At 41.4% G+C, this 12,857-nt stretch overlaps 1 protein-coding gene across 1 annotated transcript in view; it reads left to right on the forward strand.

The window, feature by feature from the left end:
* The window catches only part of EFCAB6 (EF-hand calcium binding domain 6), a 136,943-nt gene that overhangs the window by 82,898 nt on the left and 41,188 nt on the right, over positions 1 to 12,857 (forward strand). Inside the window, exons 16-20 of the mRNA XM_073316693.1 lie at positions 168 to 301; positions 2,826 to 3,061; positions 4,789 to 4,885; positions 5,925 to 6,043; positions 7,933 to 8,160. Of these exons, the coding sequence (XP_073172794.1) occupies positions 168 to 301; positions 2,826 to 3,061; positions 4,789 to 4,885; positions 5,925 to 6,043; positions 7,933 to 8,160 (814 nt within the window). The remainder of the gene's footprint in view (positions 1 to 167; positions 302 to 2,825; positions 3,062 to 4,788; positions 4,886 to 5,924; positions 6,044 to 7,932; positions 8,161 to 12,857) is intronic.

Here is a 12,857-nt window from a genome sequence, read left to right on the forward strand (position 1 = left end):
TCAACTATCGAAGTATGTAATGTGTGAAGCCTAAAGAATGTGATAGGATTTTTTAAAACAATGTATATGATAAATAAATAAGACAACTCCATTGGTCCAGTATGTTTAATACCATAGAAAAAGATATTCAAGTCACAGATTGCTTTACTCTGATTTAATTATTTCAGATCCCAGATTGAATGGACCAGGAGCTACATTATATTGCAGTCCAAACCACCGAGTAAATAGCACTAAATTTCACTACATGACTGCTGAAGAATGTCTAAGTCAATTTAATGATAAGCTGATGGAAGCATATGGGGTAAATAAATGCAACTGTTGATTGCTTTTGACAATATAGCTAGTTATGTTAAAAATATTTGTTAAAAGGTATTTTTAAGTGGAGTTGTCAGAAAAGAGACTCTATAAAAAAGATATTGGGGTTCAATGTTTATTCTCTTTCAGTGACTTCCAGAGCAAACATACTCAGTTTACAATTCAAAAGCTGATTTTCTAATTGCTATCCCTGCAAACTCTTCCTGGGATCTGAAACCCAAAATATTTTTTCCAATTCTTTTATTGTCACTAGTAGTAAAGACTGTGCAACCAGAATCAGAACTGACATGTTGATGGTCCACAAAGAACAAAGTCCAGATGAATCTTCCATATCTATATTGATTTAGCACTGCTACAAATAAAAAACTTTTTTGTTGGGAAAATAAAAGCAGTTTTTTACATACCCTCTTTTTCAGCTATAGCCACAGTTTAAGAAAATATTTATTTACATTTCAACAAAAGTAAACAGCTCTTCTGCACTTCTTAAACACTTGAGTAGCCCCATTAGTGTGATTGCTAACAGAAGAAAAGATTTGCAAGATCAGATCCATGATGCCTAAAGATTTCAATGAGCAATGCAGTGCCCTTAAGCAAGAAAGCAGATTTTTCCAGAGATGGCACCAGTAAAAATCTAGAGGTCCTGGAAGAAAGCACTGGTCTCAAAAGGAATTGAAATAATACAGCTTATTATTAAAATGACATTAAAATACAAAGGTGAATTGGTGAAAAGTGCCCCTGTGGGATAGGAGCCCACCATGATTGGCTGGTGCACTGACCAATGGCAACACAGCATTGTATCCTCTTGATAGGACTTGATGCAATCAAGAGCTGGCTGCTGCCATGATAGGAATGTAGGGCTATTCTCATGGCCAGCCACTGAATATAGACAAGATATTGTGACAACAGCACAGAATTACTGGGCCAAATCAGATTTTCTGTTGATGTGTATATAGGCAAAAAACAATGGAGCTGTGCTCATTTATACCAGCCTAGCGTCTGTCCCACCGTCATGGTATTATTGCGGTAAGAATTACTTACTTTTCTACAAAAAGAAAAGGAGTACTTGTGGCACCTTAGAGACTAACCAATTTATTTGAGCATGAGCTTTCGTGAGCTACAGCTCACTTCATCGGATGCATACCGTGGAAACTGCAGTAGACATTATATACACACAGAGACCATGAAACAATACCCCCTCCCACCCCACTGTCCTGCTGGTAATAGCTTATCTAAAGTGATCATCAAGTTGGGCCATTTCCAGCACAAATCCAGGTTTTCTCACCCTTCGCCCCCCCCCTCCCCACACACAAACTCACTCTCCTGCTGGTAATAGCCCATCCAAAGTGACCACTCTCTTCACAATGTGTATGATAATCAAGGTGGGTCATTTCCAGCACAAATCCAGGTTCTCTCACCCCCCTCCAAAAAACCACACACACAAACTCACTCTCCTGCTGGTAATAGCTTATCAAAAGTGACCACTCTCCCTACAATGTGCATGATAATCAAGGTGGGCCATTTCCAGCACAAATCCAGGTTTTCTCACCCCGCCACCCCCATACACACACAAACTCACTCTCCTGCTGGTAATAGCTTATCTAAAGTGATCATTAAGTTGGGCCATTTCCAGCACAATGCTCAAATAAATTGGTTAGTCTCTAAGGTGCCACAAGTACTCCTTTTCTTTTTGCAAAGACAGACTAACACGGCTGTTACTCTGAAACCTGTCATTACTTTTCTACATTTTGTTAAATGATTATCATTAACATTTATCAGTTGAAATCCTAACATAGACATGTATAGAATAAGAGAAATTTATCATTTTTTTAGCAATTGCAAAACAAAAGAATATTTAATCATTATCCTTTGGCTGAATTCAGTTCTATCTATGTTCCTGGCACGACTAATACACCAATAAATACACCAATATTTGTATGTTTAGACCAACTAAAGCGCTCTGTGGCAAAGCTGGCCATTCTATAATAAATTATTTCTGAAAACGTATCACTTCTAAATTCACTCTGATTTTTTTTTCCGCATTTTAATGGAGGGAAACCGTTCTGGAGGGACATTCATTTTTGAAAGGTCTCTTCTCATAATGGTTTCGTCTAAGTATGTAACAAAAAACATAGAAATAAGGTGTTTTATCATTATAGAGTTGATGGGAGCCAGGATCCAATGGCCATATGTGTAGAAGGCTTGCAGATTGGCTGCCAAGTGGTTTTGCATCAGTTCAGTACTTGTTTGTAATGAGGGGAGATAGGACTTCAGTTCATTTAGGGACAATGATAGAAGATTTTACATTAGCTTTATATGTGAAGTAGGTTGACAATGTAGAGTCTAGTAAGGAGGTGTTATAGGTGTTGTATACCATCAAACTGCCTTGCCATATTTTGCCTGTTGTCAAAATAAATCCATAATGAATTCAGTGTTTGTATTTTGAAATGTGTAACTAATGTGTTTTATCTGAAAGTTCAAGCATTGACATTCAGTTAAATATTCTTTGTTAGGACACCTACTCTGCCTTCCATAAAACAGATAGTAACCGTGATGGTATAATCAACATGCTTGATTTTCGACGCCTCCTGGAGAGCTTTGTGTTCATCCTTAGAGATGAGGAGTACTCACGCCTGCTTGGTATATTGGGCATGAACCTGAACTCTACATTAAATTACCAGGAATTCCTTCAACTTTTCCAGACCCAAGAAACAAAAGAGGCACATCCTTGGCTGAATCCATCTCACAAGTAAGAAGGACAGCAATGTTATAGTATCTATACTGATCGTATACATTTATAGAAGTTAAAATCATAGAAATGTAGGGCTGGAAGGAACCTTAAGAGGTCATCTAGTTCTCCCTATGTGCTGAGGCAGGGCCAAATATACCTAGACCATCCCTGACAGGCATTTAAGTAACCTTTTCTTTAAAACAGTTTGTTTAGTGTTTGCCTAACCTGTTCTTAAAAATAATGGGGATTTCACAATCTCCCTTGGGAACCTATTCCGGTTCTTAAATATCCATATAGTTAGAAAGTTTTTCCTAATATCTAACTTAAATGTCCTTTGCTGCAGATTAAGTTAATTATTTCTTGTCCGACCTTCAGTAAGAATGGAGAACAACTGGTCACTGTCCTCTTTATAACAGCTCTTAACATATTTCCAGACTGTTATCTGGTTCCCCCCATGCAAGTCTTCTTTTCTCAAAACGAAATATACCCATTTTTTAACCTGTCCTCATAGGTCAGGTTTTCTAAACCTTTATCATTTTGGTTGCTGTCCTTTGGATTTTCTCCAATTTGTCTATATGTTTTTGAAAGTGTGGCACCCAAAACTGGACCCTCATTGGAGAGGAGGTGAAAATACGTTGAAACTTTCCAGTTAACTCTTTATATCATTTAATTGGTCAGTAGTTTCGCATAATGGAAATCCAATTACCAGTGGTATGAAGTAGAATGTTATATAAGTCTGCCTCTCTAAAGCAGAGGTGGGCAAACTATGGCCCGTGGATCACATCCAGCCCATCCTGCCCGGCCCCTGAGTTCCCAGCTGGGGAGGCTCGCCCCCAGCCCCTCCCCTGCTGTCCCCCCTTCCCCATAGGTACGCCGCCACACGGGCTTGCGCCCACCCACCTCCCAGGCTTTCCAATAAGTCGGTCCTGCCGCTCTGAGCGGCATGGTAAGGGGGCGGGAGGGGGAGTTCCAGGGGGCAGTCAGGGGACGGGGAGCGGTTAGATGGGGCAGAGGTTCTGGGGGTGGGGGCAGTCAGGGGACATGGAGCAGTGGGGGTTGGATGGGGGTGGGGTCCTGGTGGGGCAGTTAGAGGCGGGGGGTCCTGGGAGGGAGCAGTCAGGGCACAAGGAGTGGGAGGGGCATTGGATGGGTCAGGGGTTCTGAGGGGGGCAGTCAGGGGGCAGGAAGTGGTAGGGGTGGATAGGGGGTGGGGTCCAGGCTGTTTGGGGAGGCACAGCCTTCCCTACCTAGCCCTCCATACAGTTTCTCAACCTCGATGTGGCCCTTAGGCCAAAAAGTTTGCCCACCCCTGCTCTAAAGTTACCAACTTTGTAGATTCAGTGGGTCTGATCTAAATTACTGAAGTAAATCAGGAATACCTTTATTGGAGTCACTCCAGGTCTTGTGATATGTGACTAAATTGTTTTTGTTTCTAAGATAGTTAACATTTCCTTCTAGCTGGATAAATGATCCGTGTTTGCTATTAAGTCTGGAGGCAAGTTGAACAACACTGATCTGAAAATAAACAGGGAATTACAAAATTTAAGATGTCTTCCCTAACTTGCAGCTGGGGAAATAAGATAGTATTTAAAGAATTAAGTTTACACAGATGTGAAATAATAGCCTTTAAGGGTTTCTTAGAAACTAAAACAAAAAATAAAAAAAACCTCCACAAACTTGTGAGAGATTAAAGATTCTATTAAATGTAGAACACTGTTAGTTATTATTTTATTTTTCTTTCTGAGACCAAAACAGACAATACCGGATGCAGAACTAGCTTGTGATCAGGCTCATTACTATCTTGTTATCAAAGCACAGACCAGATGGCATGACCTAGCAAGGGTAAGAAAAACATTTTCATTAAATAAGTAAGCTGCACTAATGGATTTTAGAACATTATGCAATCTCGATCTTCAGATTATATAAATATTCAAAAAAGGCATTTGTAAAATAGCTCATTAATGATAAAAACTTATATGTATAAAACTAAAGTGCTGGAGCATTTGATTTTTAAAATTTTAATTATTTAGTAGTTGCTATTAGAATTGTTTCTAAAATTTTCTTTATATTACTACTGTTATTTCTTATTCTTTATTATTAAATATATGTATTGTAATAGTATCAAGAGGCCCCAATGATGGATCACGGGATCCATTGTGCTAGGCACTGTACATGCACACAGAAAATTGCACTCACAATACAGTCCTCATTAAGGCAATTAGTCTGTGCCAAAATACCAATAACTATATAAAGAGAAACTTATAAACAATCTTAATAAAAACTAAATAATTAAAATTTCATGTATCTGAACCAATTATTGTATACTCTGAGGATAGTGAAGGGCAGATAGTCGTGGATTGAGAAAAAGATGAATGGGGAGAATAAACTTTGTTATTTCATTACATTGTTATAAAATTTCAGTAAATGAGTCCATACTGCTGCTACTTAAAATTTGCAAGATGAGCATGCACAGCTGCAACTAAAGAATGCTTTATATTAGTTTATAGCACAACAAGCTGGAGCCAGCATCTGCAGAATTGGACACCTCAGTGTGGATTTTCAGTCTGTACTTTCCACCTCTATGCATCAAGGTTCGTGCATACCCACACCTGTATGCACACTTTTAATGCTCAAACCCCAGTGTACATAGGTGATAGAAGTTTCATGTGCAAAACACATCGCCAGCATACATATGTGTTACTTCACCAAGAGATCCATGCACACAGTGAAGGCTGATAATCAGGCCCAAAAACTCGTTAAAAATGGAATTCATCTTCGTATGTTTTTTCATTCTTCCCTAATTCCTATTATTGCGTATGAAGAGATCAAGTATTTTGTAAAGCCTGTTGGCTCTTATTATTAAAAGTTTCTTAAATTCTAGACTTTCCGTGAGTTTGATAGTGAAGGCAATGGAATTGTGCAGCCAGAGGATTTGAGAGCTGTCTTGTTCAGATTCGCCATTCCAATCACCCCAAAAGAATTTGAAAAGCTTTGGGCAAGGTAAGGTGGCTCTAAATATTAGTTCTTCAGCAACAACATATGTATTTAACCTGACACAGGAATCTTATCGAGGACAGTGAATTACAATTGTTTACTTTCTAAGGGAGACTTATTTTATTATGTTGATATCAGCTCATCATGATGCCGTGTTCCAAAATACAGCCTTTTATTACACTAAGATCACTAACAAAATAAGGTAAATGCCTAATCAGTTCTCAATGAAGTCAGTGAGTCTAACTTCTATTGGGTTTAATGGTATTGCCTGCCCCCTTTAATTTGAGCTACCCTTTCATCTCTGATGATGACTTGGATTGCAAGTGAAGTAATTTGGTTTTCTGCTAGGACCTTATTTATATACACAGATGCCCACCAGTTCTTCCTAGTTGGCAGTCAGTTGCAGGGAGGCTTAGGACTGGAACAGCAGGAGTGTTTCAGGTCAGACTGGAGGTGCATTGGCAGAGCTCTTTGAAGGAAGCTTGTCTGTACTATAGGTGTGTCTGAAGTCAATGCTATCAGCTGCTTCTTTTCATGAGATTAAATTCACTCACAAAATTTTCAGCTGAAATAAAAATGATTCACTGGAAAGAAATATGATATGTAGCAAACACATAACAAGGAAAAGTAAGATTGTTTCATGCTGTGTAAAAATTGTGAGTAATACCATGATACATTTTTATAGACAAGTAATTTGTTGTGAAGGAGGGAAAAACACTAGCCCTATTTCAGCTGAGAGTAGTAGTGCTGTAAATTGTGTCTGAAACAGAAGAATGTCAGATGCATGTGACATTGTATAAAATCCACCTTCATTATAAGTCTTTAAAAACTCAGACTCTCTATGGTATAAGGCTCAGGTGTATGGTGTCTTGGTTTCAAACTGCATTAACTATATGGTTTATTTCCTAGCACTGATTCATCTCTGAACTATTTTCTACTTCATTACATTTTACTTTCTATTCTTATTCCTTATGGATGTCATGCCACACTACAATATGTCCCTTCCATTCAGTCATCTGCTGCATAACTTCATTCCCAGCCACCACGCATTTATAGGATATAAAATCTTTTATTTACCTTCTGTGACTGTATGTAGAATAAAGGAATTGGAATAACAACTAAGCCTAAATTAGGCTTTTCCCTGCATGGGTGCACTCGAGAAAGAAGGGGTTGCACGGAGCACACTTACAGCAAGGTCTCTATCTAAAAAGGCATAAACAGTTTTAATACAGTGAGGCCCAGATTTTTTAAGAGTGGCTTAACATTTAGGGCCTGATTTTTAGAAGTGTCACAACTCCTATTGAAATCAGTGGTCAGCACCTCTTGAAAGTCAGCCGTTCTGTATCTCAAGTCAGGCACCTAAAAATAAGGCACTATGAGGTAGATAATATTTCAGTCAACTTTCTCCTTAGGGTAGAATTTTCAAAAGTGCCTAAGGGTTCCTACACTGGAAAAAAAGCCCTGCAGCAGTCAGTCTCTGAGCCAGGGTCAACCGACTCATGCTCATGGGGCTCGCGCTACAGGGCTAAAAATAGCAGTGTAAACATTCTCACCTCTTGGGCTGGAGCCTGGGTTCTGAGACACACCCCACTTTCTGGATTTCACAGCTCAGTGGGATTGTCTGCACTGCCATTTTCAGTCCTGTAGTGTAAGCCAGAGGCAGTTGACCCAGGCTCTGAGACTCACTGTTGTAGGAGATTTTTTGCAGTGTGTAGATGTACCCCAAGTCCCATTGAAAGTCACTCTTACACGCTTTTGGCATGTCATCTATAAGGGCTGAAAATCAATGAGACTTTAGCGGCTAAGTGACTTAGGCATTTTGAAAAATTTATGGTAATGCCTTGCAGTGATGAATATATGAATATTTCATTTTAAAAGAATATTTCTTTTAAAAGGTATGATACAGTTGCAAAAGGCTACCTTACTCATCAAGAATTTCTACAGAAATTGGGGTTAGAGTTTGCACCCGCTCACACTGGACTAAGCAGACATATTGTGGAAGACAATTATGCAAGTTTGATGGAGCATTACAGTAATCAGCAAAAGAAGCATTTGGAGATGGAAGAGCAGCAGAAACAGCAAACTAAAGCCCTACATGTCAGTGAGATTAAAAAGCAGATCAAGTAAGTTATTTATCAGTGAAGTGAATAACTTTCATGCTGTGTTTATCGTTACTGTGGTAAAAAGTAATGCTAAGCATACATATATGTATTTACAAACCTTCTCTGAAGATAAATCCTACTAGATACTGGGCCAAATTTATACCCAGTGTAACTCAATTGATTTCAGTGGGGATAAGTTTGACTCATTGAGTTGTTTGAGGCAATTCTAAAATATTCTCCCTGGAAGTATGTCATTCATTTTGTAGAGTTTATGGCCCCAATCCTGGGCTGTGTCAGAACTACTATTGACATAAACTGGGGGAGAAGAGCAAAGGTAGCTTTAAACCAAGCCTCCTTTGCAGTTCTCTGATCATAGAAGTGACTGGGAGTAGGCCTGTCCCAGTAAAAATTAGAGCAGCCTCAGGGCAGATTTAATGTACACCCAGCTGTTTCTGACCCAAAGGGGCATTTCTGGTACCTGGGATCAGTGGGGCATGAGGACACCTTAGTCACAAACCCTTTCTGATTACCATGCCCAGTGCATGGAGGTGGGTGGAAAGCATAAGAGCTGCTATGCTACTGGGAATCCTCCACCCCTGGCAATTTTAAAATCAAGATTAGATGTTTTCCTAGAAGATCTGCTCTAGCAATTATTCTAGGGATGTTCTATGGCCTGTGTTACACAGGAGGATGATCACACTCATCCTTTCTGGCCTTGGAATCTATACATTTGTTAAAGTAAAATTATGGCAGGGTTGTGTCTCTGGAGCAGCCACACAAAACTGCCCTAGCAGAGTCCAAAATCTGGTCCTATATAAGAGAAGCAAACAACAAACATCTTCTCTCTAAACTGGTGGAGTCCCCACGTAATTTCAAACAAACTCTACGTCCTCAGAGATAAGACATCTGTCCTGGGAGATCTGGCTGACAAACAAAAAGGTAAAGTAAATGAATGCCATCTTCCCTGGTTTGACTGCTCAGAGGATTCCCTTACTGCCAACTAAGTCTTTCTTTTCCTCTGGGCTGCTGCTCCTAAGGCTCTGGACACACTGCAGCTTACATCGGTATAAGTTATGTCGCTCAGGGGTGTAAATAAGCCACCCTCCGAACGACATAAGTTACATTGACCTCAGCGCCGGTCTGGACAGTGCTACGTTGGCGGGAGAGTTACCGCTGCTTGCAGGGGCTGAGATAATTAAGTGATGGGAGAGTTCTCTCCTGTCGGCTTCGAGCATCTGCACTAGTTGTGCTACAGCGGTGCGGCTGCATCAGTGCACTGTGCTGCTGCAAGCTCTTTAGCGTAGCCATAGCCTAAGCTTCCTTTAGTGCCACCAAAGTCTTCTCCGGACTCCTTCTCTCAGGACAAGACCATCTCAGGTTTTAGCTCTCTCTACTGGAGGAGGCTATTCCCATCTCCCTTGGACTCAGAGGAGACTCTAATGATCCCCATTTGCCCCAGTGAGTCTGAAGTAATTAACCTGCAGCTCCCTGTAGAGTTCCAGTACCGTTAACAGAGTGAGGCAACAGGAGAATCCTGTTGCCCTCTTACAGTTCCAGAAGGTTATTGATTGCCTTGGCTAATTGGATCACAGCAGCCCCCATGGTAGATTTGCCCACTCCGAATTAATTCCTGACTGACCGATAGCAGTCAGGCGTTGCAAGCTTGCACAGGGCTATCGCCACTCACTTCTCAACTGTCAGGGCAGATCTCATCTTCGTATTCCTGCCCTTCAGGGTGGGACTCACAAAGTTTCATGAAAGTGGCCTTACGCATGTGAAAGTTTTGCAGCCACTGGGAATCATCCCATACTACAACAGTATGCGGTCCCACCAATCTGTGCTTGTTTGCTGTGCCCAGAATCGGTGTTCCACTGTATCAACCTGCCCCAATGCCGCCATGATATCCCAGTTACCACATCCCGTACTTTCAGGAACATCTGTGTCCGTGTCCATGTCTTCCCCACAATCTTCCTCGTGCTGATGGCTCCTAGCTAAGTTCTGCACATACTGCAGGATAATGCACGACATATTTACAGTGTTCATGAAAGCAGTGTGCAGCTGACCGGGCTCCATGCTTGCCATGCTATGGCGTCTGCACGGGTAACCCAGGAAAAAAGGCGTGAAACGATTGTTTGCCGTTGCTTTCAAGGAGGGAGTGAGGGGAGACTGACAACATGTATCCAAACCCAGCTGCGACAATGTTTTTGCCTCATCAGGCATTGGGAGCTTAACCCAGAATTCCAAAGGGCAGCGGGGACTGTGAGATAGCTACCCAGAGTGCACCACCCTGTGAGTTGATGCTAGCCACGGTATTGAGGACACACTCTGCCGACCTAATGCGCTTAGTGAGGACACACATGATCAACTGTATAAAATTGCTTACTAAAGATCGGCTTCTATAAAATCAACCTAACTTCGTAGTGTAGACATGCCCTTAGAGTCCACTCCCCTTGTCCTTTGACTCTTTAATTATTCATACACAGTGGAAGAGCTTCAACAGGAGAGACTGAGGGCTATATCCTATAGCCTTGTGGTTAGTGCTTAAATCCTTTCTCTTTTTAGGCAGAGGGTGGATTGGACCTGGGTCTCCCACATCCTGCATGAATGCTCTAACCACCGAGATCAAAGTTGTAAGGTGGGGACCACTTCATCATCAAGCCAGATTTTCTGATCTGGCAGGTAGCCTCTGAGCACACCTATTTGTTTGGGCCCACAGGTGCTCCTCTGGTTATCTCATCTATTTCTCCCCAGTTCATGGATTGCTGTGGAGCTTAGGCAGGAGATAGGCATCCAGATGCCTAGCGTGAGGCAACAGTATGCACGTCTAGAGGCAGAAACATAGGCTCCTGGGGAACCGTTACTGCAAACTTTTAGGTGCTGAGCAAGTTTAGCTGTCCATTGGGTCAGGCAGCAGCCAAACGCCAGTTTTGGGGGTTGCAGTGGTGCCTAAATCTGGAGTTTTGGCAGCTAAATATCTTCGTGGATCTGGGTCCAGATGCTTCAGAGGAAGATGTTAGTGGCCCCTCCCTCATTAGATTTTATCCCAGTCTCTAATAGTTAGAGATTGGCTTAAGACCTGAAGCATGAGGTGTAATATCCCTTCTACAATTTTTGTTATTAATTATTATAACTCTGGATATTCTTGATACCCATATAAATGTCCAATCGCTTTTTGAATCTTGTTATGTTCTTGGCCTCAGTGACTCCCTATGTGCAATGAGTTCCACAGTTCAATCACAAGCAGTGTGAAAAAGTATTTCCTTTTGTCAGCCTTGAATTTCACACCTGTTAATTTAATTGACTATGACCTTATTCGCTGTCTCTTTCCTTGCCCACTTCCTGACTGCCAGGAGTTATCCTCCAGTAGCAATTCCAGTCTGTTTGCTCTGCACACCCACTGGTCCTTCACATTCAGTTTGCTCTTTCTGAAAGCAAGCAGTGCAAGAGGAGTTGAACCCAGACCCTTGGACTCCTCAAGTTTTACATAGGAAGGCTGTAAGTGTCTTTTGAGCCAGAGGTTGGAGTCATGGCTTTAAGAATTAAGTCCATTGTGTGCATAGACACAATGGAAGGCAGTTATCCAGCAGAACCACCAATGTTTCCCTTCATGAGAGGGTCATGAGCAGCAGAGCTGGGTACCATGCCCATTCCACCATGTTGGTCAGCATAAAGATGTTTGAAGATGGAGGGAGGCCAGATCCAATGGCTACAGGATTTAGTGGTTCCAGTGGCTACAAAATCCAACACAGATGGTATGCAATGGTCCTGGCCCTTACTTCACTCCCTGGGAGTTGGGAAATGCATTCCTTCCATCTGTCCAAGTCTGGCTCAGGCTAGTTTACACAGCCCATTTACTCTGGCTTTCCTCAAGTGTTGTGAATTTCACCCTAAATTCTTTGTAGCAGTTTTATGCCCTGTGATTAGACACAGTAAAACTGTGACTCTGAGCATCTTAACATTCAAAATATAAGGCTGGATATATAATTTTTTTTGGTTTTGTTTTAACTCACAGGAACAAATACCCCAAATTAGAAACAGACATTGAGCAGCAGCTCTCCAGCTCTTCAAGAGAAATACAAAACATTTGCAAGACAAGATTATTTTTTGGCAGCATAGCTGAATCCATAGTTTAAATCCTCATTTACTCAGTGCACATATTTACTGCTGCAAGTGGAATAATTACTGCTTGGAAACCATTACTCAGTCCAAGAAATGATGAATGCCTCAATTTTCTAAAAATATGAATCTCAAAAGCTGTTTTGATTTTACGTCTTCCTTTACTTTCATTTTGAAGGTTTAAGTGGAAGATAATAGTGGTGATGAAGAGCTATCATTTAGCAGCATGGGTTGGAATGTAACATACCCCTGTGAAGGATTCTAAAATAATGCTGCTGCTGTGATAGATTAAGGGCCTTATGGTGCCTTTAAAGTATAGCCTTTCCTTGTGGGCAGTGTGGAGCCGCACTGTCTCATGGGGAGGGATTCCTCACTGAGCACCCTGGTGCTTTTGAGGGTGTGTAGGCCATATTAGCAGGTGGCAACAGCCTAAAGGATTCTCTGATGCACCTGTCTTGCTTTGAAGACCAGTATGGAGAAGTAGACCATGCCCCCACCTCCTTCATCCAGTCTGCAGTTGTGGCTGGCCCTTAAGAAGTGTCAAGCAAGAGGGGAACGGCTCCTTGTGCTCTCGTTCCATGCATCTGTGTAAGAGCCCATCA

Source organism: Lepidochelys kempii, chromosome 1, assembly GCF_965140265.1.
Source record: "Lepidochelys kempii isolate rLepKem1 chromosome 1, rLepKem1.hap2, whole genome shotgun sequence".
NCBI lineage: Eukaryota > Metazoa > Chordata > Testudines > Cheloniidae > Lepidochelys > Lepidochelys kempii.